The 15616-nt window shown below is 35.6% G+C and overlaps 1 protein-coding gene across 1 annotated transcript in view; it reads left to right on the forward strand.

Moving 5' to 3' along the window:
* Positions 1–15616, forward strand: part of AK9 (adenylate kinase 9) — a 71206-nt gene that overhangs the window by 8237 nt on the left and 47353 nt on the right. Inside the window, 10 exon segments of the mRNA XM_019474613.1 lie at positions 2323–2435; positions 5646–5819; positions 6524–6649; positions 8842–8916; positions 10451–10549; positions 12383–12522; positions 12607–12787; positions 13237–13381; positions 14940–14993; positions 14996–15061. Coding sequence (XP_019330158.1) covers positions 2323–2435; positions 5646–5819; positions 6524–6649; positions 8842–8916; positions 10451–10549; positions 12383–12522; positions 12607–12787; positions 13237–13381; positions 14940–14993; positions 14996–15061 — 1173 coding nt within the window.

Below are 15616 nucleotides of genomic sequence, written 5' to 3' on the forward strand. Positions count from 1 at the left end.
CAAGTCAATAAAACCAGATTTTTTTTTTACTTCTGAAAGAGGTCAGATATAAAGCTTCTAAGCTATTTCTTGAAATAAGATGTCTCTCTCTTTAAAATTACATAGGCACTGAAAGATTGGAAAATAACAAGCATACCTGTATTTTAGGGCATTGTAGGTAAGAAAATACAGAATTATAACCTCTATGTAGCTGATATGCTTGCTTTTTTTTTTTTAAGTAGAACAAGAAAACAACCAGAAGTTCATATCATGTTAACCTGAATAATGTTTGCAAAGGAAAAATCTATGTCATTATCACAGGGGAAAACTGCTCAATTAGCATGATTTAAATCAAATCAGGGCCAAAGTTGTTTATTGATTTATTAATGGCAAGTAATTAACTGGCAATCAGTGAACTGGCAGTCACTGAAGAGGTTCAGTATCAGCCACACAACAGACAAACCACAGCACTAGGCACTTGCCAAATATTAATAAACACCTACAAATTTCTAAACACCCTCCTAAAACTAATTCCAAAGAGTATACTCAAACTTGCATAGTTATGCATGCAAACTCTCTCTCACAGATGGCTGGAAGTTACAAGAACACATTCTCTTTTCTGAGAATGCACGTTCACCTATTTAAGCACACTTTCTGTTGGAACTGTGAGTGCTCTAGCTTTGTCTGTATGCCATTTCCTACAATCCACACACCAGTAAGAAAGCTCCACACAAGGTCATATACACACACTGGAGGTGTGGGTCACTACTTGTTTCACCCTGTTCTGTCAGTCCAGTAGCTGAAATGCAGGTTACTCGCAGCATCCGATGGGGATGCTGCTCTGTCAGGCCTAGACAGAAGGTTGTAATGCTGGCACGTCAAACCTGGTTTGGCTGCTGTTCTTTTACCTTGTTCTCACTCTAAGGTGTCTTTCCCCAGTCACAAATGTTAATGCTTCTTTAATATTTCTTTCCAAGATGACTCCTTCTCTCCTCAAAAGGTTTTTGGTAATCCCCTGGTTACTATTTGATCTGGTTGATAGTTGTCTTAGGTAAACGTCATCATTGTTAGTCTCCCACAACATTATCAGTTTGGAGGCAAACACCCTCTCAGAGAACAAACAGTTTGGGATAATCTTTTCCCATGTTACGCTCCCGTTCCTCTCACATCAGCCGTTGTTATCCGGGATGTGTCAATAAGCAGAGGCTGTGCAGACTCCCCACATCTCACTACCAGTTAGAATTCTCTGAAGGCATCAACAACTTAGAATCCAGGATTTTCATTTCCTAGAGGAATGACTATATATTATGCTCTCTCTTGCTTATCGTCTTCTATAAATTTTGCATCTACGGATAGTAGCTCCTCAAAGAACGAGGAGTCTTCAGTCCTAATACCTCTTGCAAAGACTGCTGCATAGGCTTGCATTTAAATGTTATCACATAAAATTCTAAGCATTTGGAGCATGCACCATTTCTCTAAGGGAATATTCTCATTATTAGGCTAAAAAAAAATCCACCTGATTCTTGTTTAGTCTCTCATTCTGGCCTCATGAATATTGAGTTCCTTGCTATACAGTAGTTCTCACTGCACTGCATGCAGCTGTTAGTAGTTACAGTCCTCTCCTAGGAACTTGAAGCCACGAGCTCATCTGTGGGGCTGAGCACTCTAATACTAGGAAAAAGGTATTATTACCACCATGCTTGTCGTATATAGTCGGTGTCTGTTTGCCAAAGAGGACTCAGCATTGTGAATCCTGAGTGAATAGACGCTTACCAAGTTAGGTGCCTCAGTATGCATACTGTGTGCATAGTGCCTCCTTTTCAGAGGATTTAACATCCAGGAGCACTATGTATCCCAGAGAGTTGTTCAGGCTCCCTTTATTGTCCATAGAAGTGAAGACCTTTAAAGGTTGTATAAAAAGCCTAGACTCCCAGTTGAAATGCTTTGTATCATAGAGTGGTTACCTTTTGCAATGCCTTTTACAAAGTCTTTTAGTGGCAAAAATGGTCACTAAAAGCTTGTTACTTTTTAGGCACTACAGTGTCTCAGCTAGGCACATGAAGCAGGTCATCTGAGTACTATCTTTAATGTCTACATATTTCTTATAGTTCTTAACTGAGTTAACAAACTTTGAGAGTCCTGTATCAAGTTGAACACAACACACTTCTTTGTATATCATCTGAAGTAGACATGGGTGCACGATTTTTTTAATAGTGTTATGTCATGTACATGGCTTAAAATTGTGCCACTAAATAGATGTATTGTTTAAAGGAGATGAGTATAACTAGTCCTATATTTGACATAACCTTCTAAAAGATATCTTTAATAAAATGTGTTTGGCAGGTTATGTTCTCAGCGGATTTCCTTCTCTCTCAGAGGACTACATGACTGTTTCACAGCAAATAGAGAAAATAAAGAATCTAAAATTAAAACCAGATTTCCTGATTAACATTAAGGTAATGTCATCTTCAGTAACTTGCTAGTCATTTTCCTAATTATTAGTGGACTCATATGCTGCATAAGTCAAAAGATAGTATTTTCCCTTGTGTATTTGAGTATAGTATTTATTGAGGAATAATAAATTGTCCTCTTTTATATTGGAATGGAGTTACAGTAGTTTGTTCCATTATAAGCATTGCTCATGTAAAATAATGAACATTTCCTAAAACTTCAGTTGCAGTTACAGTCTTTGCACCTCTACCAATTAGACAATACAGGTTTTCAAGAAAAGAAAACTTTCAATAACATGATTATTAAGGGATTTTGGGTACATGTACATCTGCCATTCATGTATTTCAGGAAGAAACTTTTCACATATGGAAGTTAGAAAGCAAATAGTTTTATTTTTTGGTCACTAATTGTGAAACTGCTTCTTAGTCATTAATTCTTCTCGTCTACGAATTTCAGTTTCTTCATGACTAGTAATGTGACATACCAGATATTTTACAAAAGTGACTCTGATACAACCAGAGAAACATAAATCATTGTTAGCGTAGGATTAAGAGGACTTTCTCAATGTAACTTAAAAGAATGGACTTGCTGGCTACAGCAATGTTAGTAAATAAAACAAGGCAAGAGCGACTCTTCAGACATCAGGCCAACTGGTTTGGCAGAACACAGCTAACCTGTCTTGTTAGTCAGAATGGGGTGGCCGTGTCCAGCCTGCCTGCTGGGAAGGGCCCTAGGCCTGTGCCATTCTCCAGGTTGTGCCCAGCTATTCACCAGGGAGAATACTAGCCGGCCCACACCAAACTTTGCCAGACTCCATGCAGACAAAGTAACGGTATGTATAATCATGAACAAGGGGTCAGGCCCTTTCTCTTGCAATGTTTTATTTATTATCAACTAGATTATTGCCGTCTTTTACTCTGAATGTGTAGAATGACCTGCCAAGGCAACTCTGAATAATCAGCCTCTGGTGTTGTGCTCCATTCTCATTGGGATTTTGATTCTAGTTGTCATATCTGTGTGGTTTGTCAGAGGCTAAGCTTCAGTGCATGGACCTAGTCTATCACTTTGCCAGATTTAAGTCCATGTTTGTTTTAATGACAAGGTTCTTTACGTTCCATACTTTTGAGACTTAATTTGTTTGACCATGCATAATGAAAATTTGTGAATGCCTACTTCAAACGGTTTTTTCTATGCTCACGGAAAGATCTTAAAACATCAGAGAAACAGATTTTTGTGCTGCTTTTCAGGCAGTTTTGATTTTTTTCAGCTACAGAAAGTCAATCTTTGTTTTAATACCAGATAGTGAGAAATTCCAGTTCTTGAGAATATATGTTGTATAGTTTCATGTGCAACAGTACAGATAGAAGAGTGATACTAACTACACTAGAAAGAAAACAGAATTCTTGACTTCATGGAGTTACACCATCTTCTCCACTGGGAAGAAGACTGAGACTGAATGCTCATTAAAAATCCTTGCCCCAAAGTCAAATGAATAATTTTGCCTTTGACTTCTGTGGGTTCAAGTTGTTTTCACAGATATGCCAGAACTGTAACCATTTTCATTATATCAAAAAGAAAGGAAGAAGGGAGATTCTAGATAACTCTGGGAATAATGAAATACTATTAGCAGACCAATTTAGAGAAATTTTGTCTCTCCAAGAAAAAGGACAGAAGATGCACCTTTGAAAAAAGAACCATATCTGATCAAATTTCTCCTTCCCTATTTCAAAATGTGCTATGTCATATAGCAGTCATGTCAGCTGTATGACTCACCGTAGAAATATAGAAATATCCTGAAGTATTGTAATACTTCAAGGGATACCTCAGGAAATGAGTGTAGTGTGCCTATTGCTAGCAATGTGATCTCAAAATGACTGTAGTGTGCCTGTTTCTAGCAATGCAATCTCAAAAGCTCTATATTTTCTGTAGAAATCAATTCTCTGTCTCTGTAACAATTTGACCTTAACAACTACAATATTTTCTTGTTATCTCAGGTTTTTCATATATGCTTCAAGGGTAGGTGTTAGTGATTTAGAAAGGAAGAATGATTATTTATTGTTTGTTGTGCCCCACCCCCAATTCCATAGTAGAATTTTAAGATACCCATCTTAAGACCTGTTGGGGATCTGGGGACTCCCAAGTGTGTATTAATGCAAGTACAATTTAGGACACGTCAGATAGAAGCTTTATTAACTATGATCATAGTGAGCAAACATTCAGACAGTGTCTCCCCCTCTGCTTCCCTGTTCTCTGCTAAGTGATTGCAGAGACCCAACCAGCTTTTCATTTCAGAAAAAAAAAGGAGGAGGTGAGGAAAAACAATCCTTTCAGTGCTAACAAAGTCAGGTATCCATCCCTGGAATGTATGGACTCCTTAAGTAGCTTGCTAACAGCCACAATTCTAAGAAGGAGTCTTGTGTGACAATGTGACAATGTAGAAAGAAGACTCTCAGTGGAGCCTATAGGAGTGGGACACCCAGTATTATCTTAGCTCAGAAGTGGGGAGGTGGAAACAGTCACAGACTGTTAGCTTTTAGTTGAAAGAAATGTTTTAGTTAGGGCAAATGTTTTAGTTAGGATAAACTTCTTAGGCAGACCTCTCAAATCTTAAATATTAATAATTTTACCACCACAGACCACATCCAGATTTATCTGTGTTTAATATTAAACTAAATTTGTGTCTGCAGGGCTTTTTATGGAAAGACCATTGCTTACTCTTCCAGAGCTCCAAACTGCTGAATTCCTTTAGCCCCTGACACAATGGCACTATGCTTTTGGGTAATAGTAGAGCTCTGAGAGGTCAGAGGCACCTAGTAAAACTGATTTAATCTTGCTCAAGTCCAAACCACTTTGGCATTAATTGCAAGAGCAATCACAAGCCTGTCTGCAAAATACTTTTATCCATAAACTACACCTGCACTTGTTATACTACAGGGTACAACTTGCATGGTAAAATGTGCTCAAGGAGTGGCTACTCTCCTGATATGGAATGTAAAATGCTGATGGGGAAAAACTGTGCAAGTGTTTAAGTCTTTCTTTAATATTTGCTGCTTTTGAAAATTTTGTGTTTACTCAGAATGTTATTGGAGAAGAAGTTTATGAATCCAAATATTTGCCAAACAGACTCCTACCCCCCATTCTGCAGTTTCAGGAAAAATAATATGATTATAGCAGTACAATAAACACATGATTTCCTTTTAATTATTCCTTGCTAGTGTGCAGATTATGATTTATGCCAAAGAATATCAGGACAAAGGCAACACCCTGATTCAGGGCAGGTGTATCAGAGGAACCAGTGGGATCCTAACATTATTGAAAAGCATAAGAAAGAGAAAGAACAGCATGAAGAGGAGAATGAAGAAGAAGATGAAGAGCAGGAAGAAGAAGAGGTAAATATTGTTAATTTCTAAACAGTGCAAAGTATTATGATGTACTCTAGACAAAGCAGAACAAATTCTGATATTCTAAAATATCACCATACTACATTATGAATTAGTTTTGCTCAACTTTAATCTTAATTCGCTTTCTGTTCTGCTTTAAGAGATGTGGGATAATACTTAAATGGTAGGTTTAAATGACAGCAAATGGTGATTATTGTACAGCTTAACCTGGATTCAGTCTCTAACTCAGAAGTCACTGAACTGTTTCTTGCTGTAAGTTAAGAGGGTGTATCAGGAGAACGGTGACTCTATACTGTCTGTTTCTTGGTCTAAGCAAATAAAAGAGTTCTTAATTTTTGTTTATTGTAGCAACTTTTACTAGTATTTGCAGGATACTGTCTTGTTTTCTGGTTTTGGTGTTAGACAACTACAAATGGATTTCCTTTTTTTTCATGAAGGTATTAATTTTGAATTCAGGTTAAATTGTTCTGGTTTGTAACGCTGGCCAGAGATTTATCAATGCAAGTTCTAGGTGCATTCCTCTCAATTTACAGAAACTACACTTCAGCAGGATAGGATCACAGTCAGCAATCACTGGACTAATACTCATTGCAATACTCTGGAAAGCTACTTTATTTACCTTTGAGTAAAGACTAGAATTAGTACATTATTTTATTTCTGTATCTTGAAATATTTAACTTTTCATCCTGCAGACTGCAGAAGATCCACTTATGATGTCAGAATTTTTGCATCAATTAGTGCAGAGGCCTGAAGATATTCTTGAAAATGCAGAGGAAAGAGTTGGAATGTATAAGGATATAATGCTTCATCCTTTAGAAGTAAGAAAAAGCAAAATAATATGATTATGCATAACAAAAGATTTTTAAAAATATCTTGCACTGTTTTCTTTTTTTTTTTTTTTTTTAGTTGAGATATGGAGGTGGGCACAAGGCATGCTACAACATATCTCCAAGTTCTGAAATTCATACTGAAATTGATGATACAAAGTTGTCATCTGTAGGCGTTGTTTCTACTCTGGAGTCAAGATAAAGTAATCCAGTTTGAGTTTTAAAAGTGAAACCATACCTGCCACCACAGACACTTCCTAAATCTAGGAAGTGAAGTATTTGAAGAGCCCGGTGTATCATCACCATTACCAGAGTCCATTCTAGCATGCAATCCCATAAGAAATCTGCTCTTTGCATCCATTGTCTTCCACTCCAATAGATTCCCTTCCTCACCTGTTTCATTGCCTGCAGATTTATATACACAATAATTAGCCCATCAGTTTGCTTTATCACCTATTTCATTTCTGCAGCTGTGACATTATTTTTTTCTTTCCTTGTTGTGTTCAGGAAAGTTGGATTTACTATGTATCTTTTTTCCCCCCAAAAAAAACCAGAACGGGTCCAAAGCAGTAATTCGTTCTTTTCTTTTTTCTTTTTTTTTTTTTATTCTCCTGGTACAGGCAACTGCAAAAGCCTCATGTTTGCTGCACACTTGACAATTACTATTTATGCCCTTCAATTTCCCTATGGATTAGATAAACCTATAGATAAAATTGTGTAAAACTGGGAAAATGTTCTTTTCTAGAGGAACAAACTTGTTACTGCTGTGAAGGGGAAAGCAAAAATTGTGATATCTTTAATCATTATACAATCTCACATGGATTTCTTGTAAACGAACTAATGGAAAGTTGTTTAGATTAAATTACTTTAGGATGCACACCAAACTTCAACACTTTCAACACGTTTCACTAGTTGGTAGGTCTTAGGCTTCACTAATGATGAATGTAGTAGTGAACATACTTAGTGGTCCACTAATACATTAAAAGAACATAGGGGTCTGTCATTGGCCCAGGTAGAGGTTGAGATGATGAAATGGAAAAAAAAGCTTGTAAGATGTGCAGTTGGCACTGAACTGGGATAGGTAGAAAGAACTTTGGAGAACAGACTTTGATTTGTTGATAAGTTGTTAGGATGAAATTGAGTAGAAATAAGTGTGAAATACTAGACTTGGGGAGGAAACCTAATGAACAGCTACAACGTGAAATAATTGGCTAGAGCTCAGTGCTGCAGACAATCTGCAATCTGTCGGGTTTTAGTTAGTCATAAACTGAGTCAATAAATGTGATGCTATTGTACAAAAGCAAATATTATGGATGTACTAACAAGACTATTGTATATAAGAGAAACACAAACTATTATCTTCTCTGTAGAAGAGTATTAGAAAGAAGTAATTAGTTATTACCTATTTCTACCAAAGATAGGACAAATAATTTAATTTATAGTATAGAAGACACGGACTAGATGCAAGGAAATGAACTCTGACCATAAGGACTAGATGCAAGGAAATGAACTCTGACCGTAAGTGTAGTGAAGAACTGGAATAGATTCCCTACAGACACCTTCTGTAAAGACACCTTCACTAGGCTTTTTCAGGGCTGTGGTTAGACCAACATCTGTCAGGAACAGAGTGAGTGTTCTCATTCCTCAGACAGAGACATTAAAAATGGACATGGGATGTCTACTTTAGTCTAATATCTTATTTACTACTGGGAAAATTGAAAATAAGAAAATCAAATATATTGTTCAAATTTTACAGAAATTGAGAGTCAGGACCAAAATGAAAACATTGGTCTCATGGCTGGTATTTCCAAGAAATCTGTTAATTGACATTATCACCATTTTCCAGCAGAGAATTAAGGTAATTAGACAATTAGAAGTTGAATTCATACACAAAACATTAACTGTATCTTGATTCTTTGTAGCACTCTTGCATTTGAGCTAGGATATTTAATCTGTTTTCTGAACCCACTGTAACTCCAATTTTTGAATTCTCTCTGTATTTATCCATCACCAAATAAAAGTTTCTCTCCAGAAGATTTTATAAGTCATCAGTACAATCAATCTTGGTTTTGCTGAAGTCCACAGGAGTCCAGCCTTTGATATGTATAGGAACAGAATAAGCTTCAATGTCATTATCTGGTTAACTATACTCAGTTGATGAGTATTTCTTTGTTCTTGAACAGGACTTGATGGCTGAACAAGATTGTCAATATCTTATTGAACTGGATGGAAATCAGCAACCACATGATCTCTTTGTAGTAAGTAAGCTATGCGCCAACTTAAGTTAACCTCCACTAGAAAATAATTTCTCAATTCTGTGGATTGTTTTCTTTATTAAGGTGTTGGCAAAATTTTAAGTTGTGTATAAAACCCATTTAATTACTATTAGAAAACATGACCTTTGAAATGCTTGCTTTTGTTGCTCTATTAAAACAATTATAAGATTCACTGCCCTGCCCCCAGGCTTAAATATATGTTACATGAGAACATTTTCAGGCAGGCTACAAACTCTTTTGTATTGTATCCATCTGGTTTTAGCGCTTTATTTTGTGTATTAGTGTAAAAGATCATTATTAACGTGAGAAATTAAAACATTTTCAGTATGATATATTTACAGAATTGGCTTATTTTGTGCTGGTGTCTAAAATAATGACAATTTTTATGAACTTTGATATTGTTTTACAGCGTAATAGAAGACACTTCATTGTTTTAACAATTCTGCTGAGTGCTTGTGTCTAGATTTTTAGCTCATAACATAGCAACCCATTGTCCCTATTAAAAAACTACAATGATAAAATTTGAAAATAAATAATCTTATCCTCTGCCTCAGTAATAAGAGTTGCTTCAAATCAGAACCTAAAGTATGGGGTTGAAAATGAAGTGAGAGATTGTCTTTGACAATGTAGGAAGTGAGCTGCTCCTGCAGTTTCCCCTCTGTTGTTTGAAACAAATTGAATCAATTATAATTCTATAAGTATTATTTCAATTTATGCTTAATTTTACCTGCAGTTTCCTCTGTTGTTTGAAACAAATTGAATCAATTATAATTCTATAAGTATTATTTCAATTTATGTGCAACTTTACTAGCAAGAGTAGTCCTATGGGAAAAAACCCCACTAATTTTGCAGAGTTGGAACATAAAATTTCCTCATTTGTGATCTGTTTGTGAACATTACAACAGAAAATTTATAGTAAAGGCAATCAAGTTGTGTAATGATTCCAACCATTTTACCTATAAGTAAGGCAAAGACCTATTATGAAACTAGTCCAAACATGACAAAATTTGCTTTTTCATTTCAAGAACACTTGCATTCAAGCAAGATTACATTCAGGAAGTACTTCAATTAAATTTAATATCATCTGATTCTCATTGACAGACATCTGGTTTAAGTATCTTTTTAAATAAATTACCCAAAGTTGTATTACTTCCAAGTGTGCATAATCTGATCTCCTAAAGAGGCTTTCCTCCTTTTCAGATTGGAATTAATCTGAATAATTCCACTGCTTTGTGGGAAAGAATCACAGCCTATTCCTTTAGAAGGCTTGGGATTCACAGCATAATGAGGAGATATAAAGGCTGTGATTCAGCATTTTGCGCTGCCTCTATCTACCAAGTAGCTTCTTAAAACTCAGCTCAATAACTAGCATGATTCCAAGCTAGAAACTGGGCCTTAGTGTATATGTAGCCATTATATAAATAATAAGTTACAATTTTAAAAATACTTTGGGGGTCCTTTCGGATCACAAAAGCAGTTGTGATTGGTACTACGTCAAGAGTTATTTTATCTTCAGTCAGTGGTAGTTCGACTTCAGTCTCTGGGTGTTCGAAATGGAGCTCCTATCACTAGACTTCAAAGTCAGCAAGAAGAAATGCTGGAGGGACTGGAAAATGTAAGTGTGCTTTTCTAAAATGTGATTGACTATAATAATTATAAAAATATTTTTTATTTTCTGCTGTAAGGTTATACTGTAACATCTTTGTTTCACAGCAACCAGTTTGTTTTACCATGCAATAAAGGCATTTTTTGAGCCTTGATTTTTCAGAAATGTGAATTTAAGATAATTCTGGAACTGAAATCTGCTTAAAAGAGTATGAAAAGAAAAAAGTCTGTCATTAAAAAAAAAAGTTAGATGATTATAATAAAATTTTGAACAAAATGTTTGTTTTAGCACTAGAGGAGGAATGAATTCCTTCCAAGAAAATAAAGAAACTTTAGCCAAAGGATAACAATCTCAGCAGCTGACTCTTAGCTTAGCCTTTACTCTTTTTCTGAATGAGAAACAGCATGCTAATACAAAATTAGCAACATCCTGCATAGCTGAAATCACATACATTGTATTTCCTGTAATTAATTAGAAACATGACAAGTTAGTGCTGAATTTGCTGAATCATGTCAATTATAATTTTTGTCCCTTCCAAAAAAACCTGAAAAACAGAAGTCTTTGCATAAATGTCTTCACCTATATTCACTTGCAGTCATCTTTCCTATTTCTTAAACAAAACTTTGAATATATGAATGGTACTGTAACTGGGAGACCCCGCTGTACATTTTCAGAGAAACACCCCCCTCTTCACTTTGGTGTTTTCTCAGTCCCTGACAAATTCACAAGTGAAGGACTTTCTGTGTCAGAGGTTGTCTGTATTTATTATTTAGTCAGTCTGTGTGTAAGCTTTTAGCTTCCACAGTATTTGGGGCAAGGAGTTCTGCAGCTTAATTGGACATTATATACAGAATTGCTTCCCTTTGTGTTGAACCTGCCACCTTTTAGCTCAGTCTCCTATCTGTTGATATGCAAAAGTCAGTGAATAGTTTTGTTCTCTGTATCTGCCCCCTGACAACTCATGATTTCAGACTTCTGTCCTGTTCTTATGTAGCTGTCTTGTTCCTGAAGAGTTCCAGTCTACTTAATCTTATTTCTTCTTACATGAAAATCTTTTTGTATGATTGATCAGTCGTATTACATTTTTCTGAAACTTTTCCAATTCTACTGTGTACTTTTTGAGATTAGGGTAGCAGAATGTACATAGTAGTAAAGATGAGGGCAGGATTTATAAAAAAAAAAACCCAACAACCCTTTATCTTCTGTTCTTTCTTTTCTAAACATTCCTAACATTCAGGTTGATATTCTAATTGCTCTTGGGCATTGACCAGATGTTTTCATGGAAGTATGTATTATAACTCTAAGATCTATTCCTGAGTAGTGACAGTCAATGACAACTCATCATTTTCTATGTAAAACTGCTACTTTAATGCCCAGCTTCCTAGATTCTGAAGGCCCTTCTGCAGTTCTTTACAGCCAGCATTTGTCTGTACTATTCTGAATAATTTGGAGTCACCACAAACTTTAGGATTCACTCACTAGTCACCATCTGTAAAAGGTCTATTAAACTTACTCCTATCACATGACATTTCTGCATGCCTAAAAGAGATATTTTGGCCTTGCTATTCCCCCACACAGATTGTGGTCCTTTCTTCATCCCCTTTAGAAGAAACCTTGGCCATTTTCTGTCGTCTTCATAGAAAAACTAAATAATTTCTCCTTAAAATTGTCCTACAATTCTCAAATATGTAATTTTTTTTTCAAGATTCTAAAAAGCATGATGTGGTTTTCTTTTTAGGTTTGCTTGTTTTCCAACAAAATATTTCAAAAAAGGCTAAGAACAAAGCATATGTAGCTTCAGACAAAAATTACATATGCCGTTATTGCTGTTTTAATTAACAGGATGAACTTTTCCGGGTTCTGTCATCTTACAAACTACTAGCACACAGATATCGATGGCGTAGAAGCAGGTGGGGACAAGCATGTCCTGTGGCTCTAAAGGAAGGTGATATTTTAATGGGAAACCCAGACTTGGCTGTCAGGTTAGTGAAATTTGACACTTTCTATTTTTATTTCTATTTTATAAGATAACTGACTATATCTGTTAGCTTCTCTTCTGTTTTAAGTTTTCTAGGTAAAATGTACGTACTGTCATCCCCAGAGGCATTGAAAACATTTATGTTGAATCCACGGCCTTACCTGTTACCACCAATGCCACTTCCTCCTTGTAAAGTACTAGTATTTGGTCCTCCATTCTCTGGAAGAACAACTATTTGTAACCTAATTGCACACAAGTATAAAGGAAAGGTAGGTTTATAAATGTCTTATGTAACAAGGGTATCAGCTGAGGCTTGGGAATCAGTTAAGCACATTCTTATTCCTGTTGTGTTACTAACATACACATTGCAAACATATGGATTACAGAGGAAACATAGTAATTTAGTGAAATTCATTTATATAAAAGTAGCTAAATTTCAAAAATATTTTTATTTACCCTCTACGTAAGACAAATATTTGTATGTCAGTTATTTGTCTTAGCATAAGAATATTATGAATAACTTTTGTATTTAGGATAATTAAATGTAAATGCAAATCAGAAATTATTTTTTTCCACAAAAAAAACCTGCACTTGAACGATATGTAAATTTTTCTGAAATTTGCAGAGCTTTTCCAAATTCATTTCATTGTATAGAAGTTGGATCAGATGCTATATTTCTCTTCTGTGATATTTTTATTTTTTCAAATCATTTCACTAGGTTCTTGATATGGCCAAACTCATTCAACCCCATATGGAAGAATCAAGAGAAGAAAACATTGAGCAAGTGCAAAGGGATACAGTAGAAAAGGCTATAACAGCAGTGAAAAATAGGTTGAAATTAGAAAAACAGTCAAGAGAACCAGGTGAATAAGGTGTTCCATGGTCTTTGAAGCTACCTTATTTGCTTTAGGTTATTTAACTGAAGCAATTGCTGTCACTTCAACTTATAAAATATTACAGAAGTTGTTATGGTTGTTGTGCATTAAATATGAACTAAAAGAATGTGCAGTGAAGGGAATACCTGGGTAGAATTCAGTATTTTTGATCTTATATATAAATCCTTATAATTTTGTGGGGTTTTTTTCAAAATTATTTATTTTTAAATGAAAATTTTCCATTGAGTTGGAACTGCCTTTTCGAGTTAGCTCTAGTTATGGTTCAAATGGACAATCAGGCCATTTTGCCTTATTCAACTAAGCAAGGAATCACTGTATTTGACTTACTCATGGGTAGAAACGTATCTAACAAGAAGTCAGTATATTCCTCTGGTGCTGCAAAACATAGAAGCTGACAGTGATACAAAAACCATTGGTGTTGCAGTAAGAATAATGGTGAACTATGACACCAAAATTAAAACCATTAAACAGTGTTATGTTCCAGATTCCTGGCTATGTAAATACTTTTGAGGACAGGTATGTGAAATCATATTAGGATGAATGAGACCTTGGTCCTAATTACTAACCTTGGAGAGCTCAAGTAATTGTATTGCAAAACAGAACTACAAACAGATGAAGGATGTAAATTGTCATAGAATGTAAGAAAGCTTCAGAAGGGGATATTAAATATTTTTGGAAGCTTGAATCTAAATCTAGAGGTAACTATGCCAGAAAGTATTTCCTATTCCTAACAAAATTATTTAGTTAATTACCTAGTAAGTTCTGCCTTTTGAGAGAATTACAGAGAATCACTAAAAATTATGCAAAAGACATATATCAGTTTAATTAGGTAAATGGCCCCCTGACTGTCCTGAGTGCTCCCAAGTCCAGTTCAGGGATAGACAGTGAGGCTATGAAACTCCACTGAAGTCCACAGAGTTTCTGCCTACTGTCAGAGTAGGTCAGGAGATTGAAGCAGTTGGTGCTAAGGACTCAATATCCATGTCACGCATGGAGGACTTTCAGACTAGCTGTATTGTGATCTCATGGGCTGAACACTTAATGGTTTCAGCATAGTAAATGTGCATCTGGAAGGAATCAATTAGCTTGCATGTTCCAGGACTGCTTTGCCATGTGTACCAAAGCATGGGAAGGATCAGGAGATTCACTTAAAACATACTCTTCTGATTCAAACTAAAAAGGTAATATATACATGCTCAGAGGGTCCCAGTCTGTTAATGTGCTCAGATGACATCCAGCTCAAACAGAATCACATTGTTCTGTTTGGGGGGAAACTAGGGGAGGATATTAAATCTGTTGAACTGAAGAAGTGTTCAGGACTTGTGTATTTTTTAAGTCTTTTCTGGCTTTTGTCATATTTCTGATCTCTTGTCTTTTAAGGGGAGAAACAGGCGTATGGAAACTAGTACTGCTAGAGAGCCATTTGTGTCTCACAGGCTGATGGGTACTAGTCTTGCCTTCACTAGAGCTGGAAAAGTGCTTGTGATTCCTAGGAGGTGTGTTGGGGGATTCCACACATTGGGAGGCTTGCAAGAACATAGTAGTGTCAAAGCAGCAGATGATACTGAAGAAATCACTAAACCAGAAAGGGAATAAACTTGGAAGAGGACACTGCTATAAAATCTGCCATCATCTGAAAATTAAAAAGTAAATCTTAGCTATTTTAAGCATGTCATTCCATGCCTTCAGTGTGTCTTGCAAATTAAAAAGTGAAAGATAATTTTTTTTTTCCTCATTTACACTTGTAGGACTATTTTAAATTTTTTCCTTGTTGCTGATACCGTCGTTTTGAGAAACCTAAAATGAAATGGTTAATTTTGTCATTGAAAGATATTAACCCATTAATACCATGTTAGTCTACAGGGGAAAAAACATGAGCTCAGCATGTATTTTGATGAAAAGTTTGGTATTTTCACTTACATATATTTTTATAGCATAAGATTGTTTCAGAGTTTTTTAATAGATAAGGAGAATAAGTGTTAATTCACACACAAACAAAAAAAATAAGTGAAGAGAGGATCTGAATTCAGGAGTGGGAGTTTTGCCACTTGAATATGAGAAACTTAAAAGTATGGTAAGTTTTAATTAACCTGTTGAAATACACTTAAACAAATGAAATATGTTTGTAAGCCTGACACGGTTTACAAATAGTAGTATTTTTTTCATACAGAACAGACTGACATTTTGTGTCAACCAAGGAAG

Source organism: Aptenodytes forsteri, unplaced genomic scaffold (genome assembly GCF_000699145.1).
Source record: "Aptenodytes forsteri isolate BGI_AS27 unplaced genomic scaffold, ASM69914v1 Scaffold217, whole genome shotgun sequence".
In the NCBI taxonomy this organism is placed as follows: domain Eukaryota; kingdom Metazoa; phylum Chordata; class Aves; order Sphenisciformes; family Spheniscidae; genus Aptenodytes; species Aptenodytes forsteri.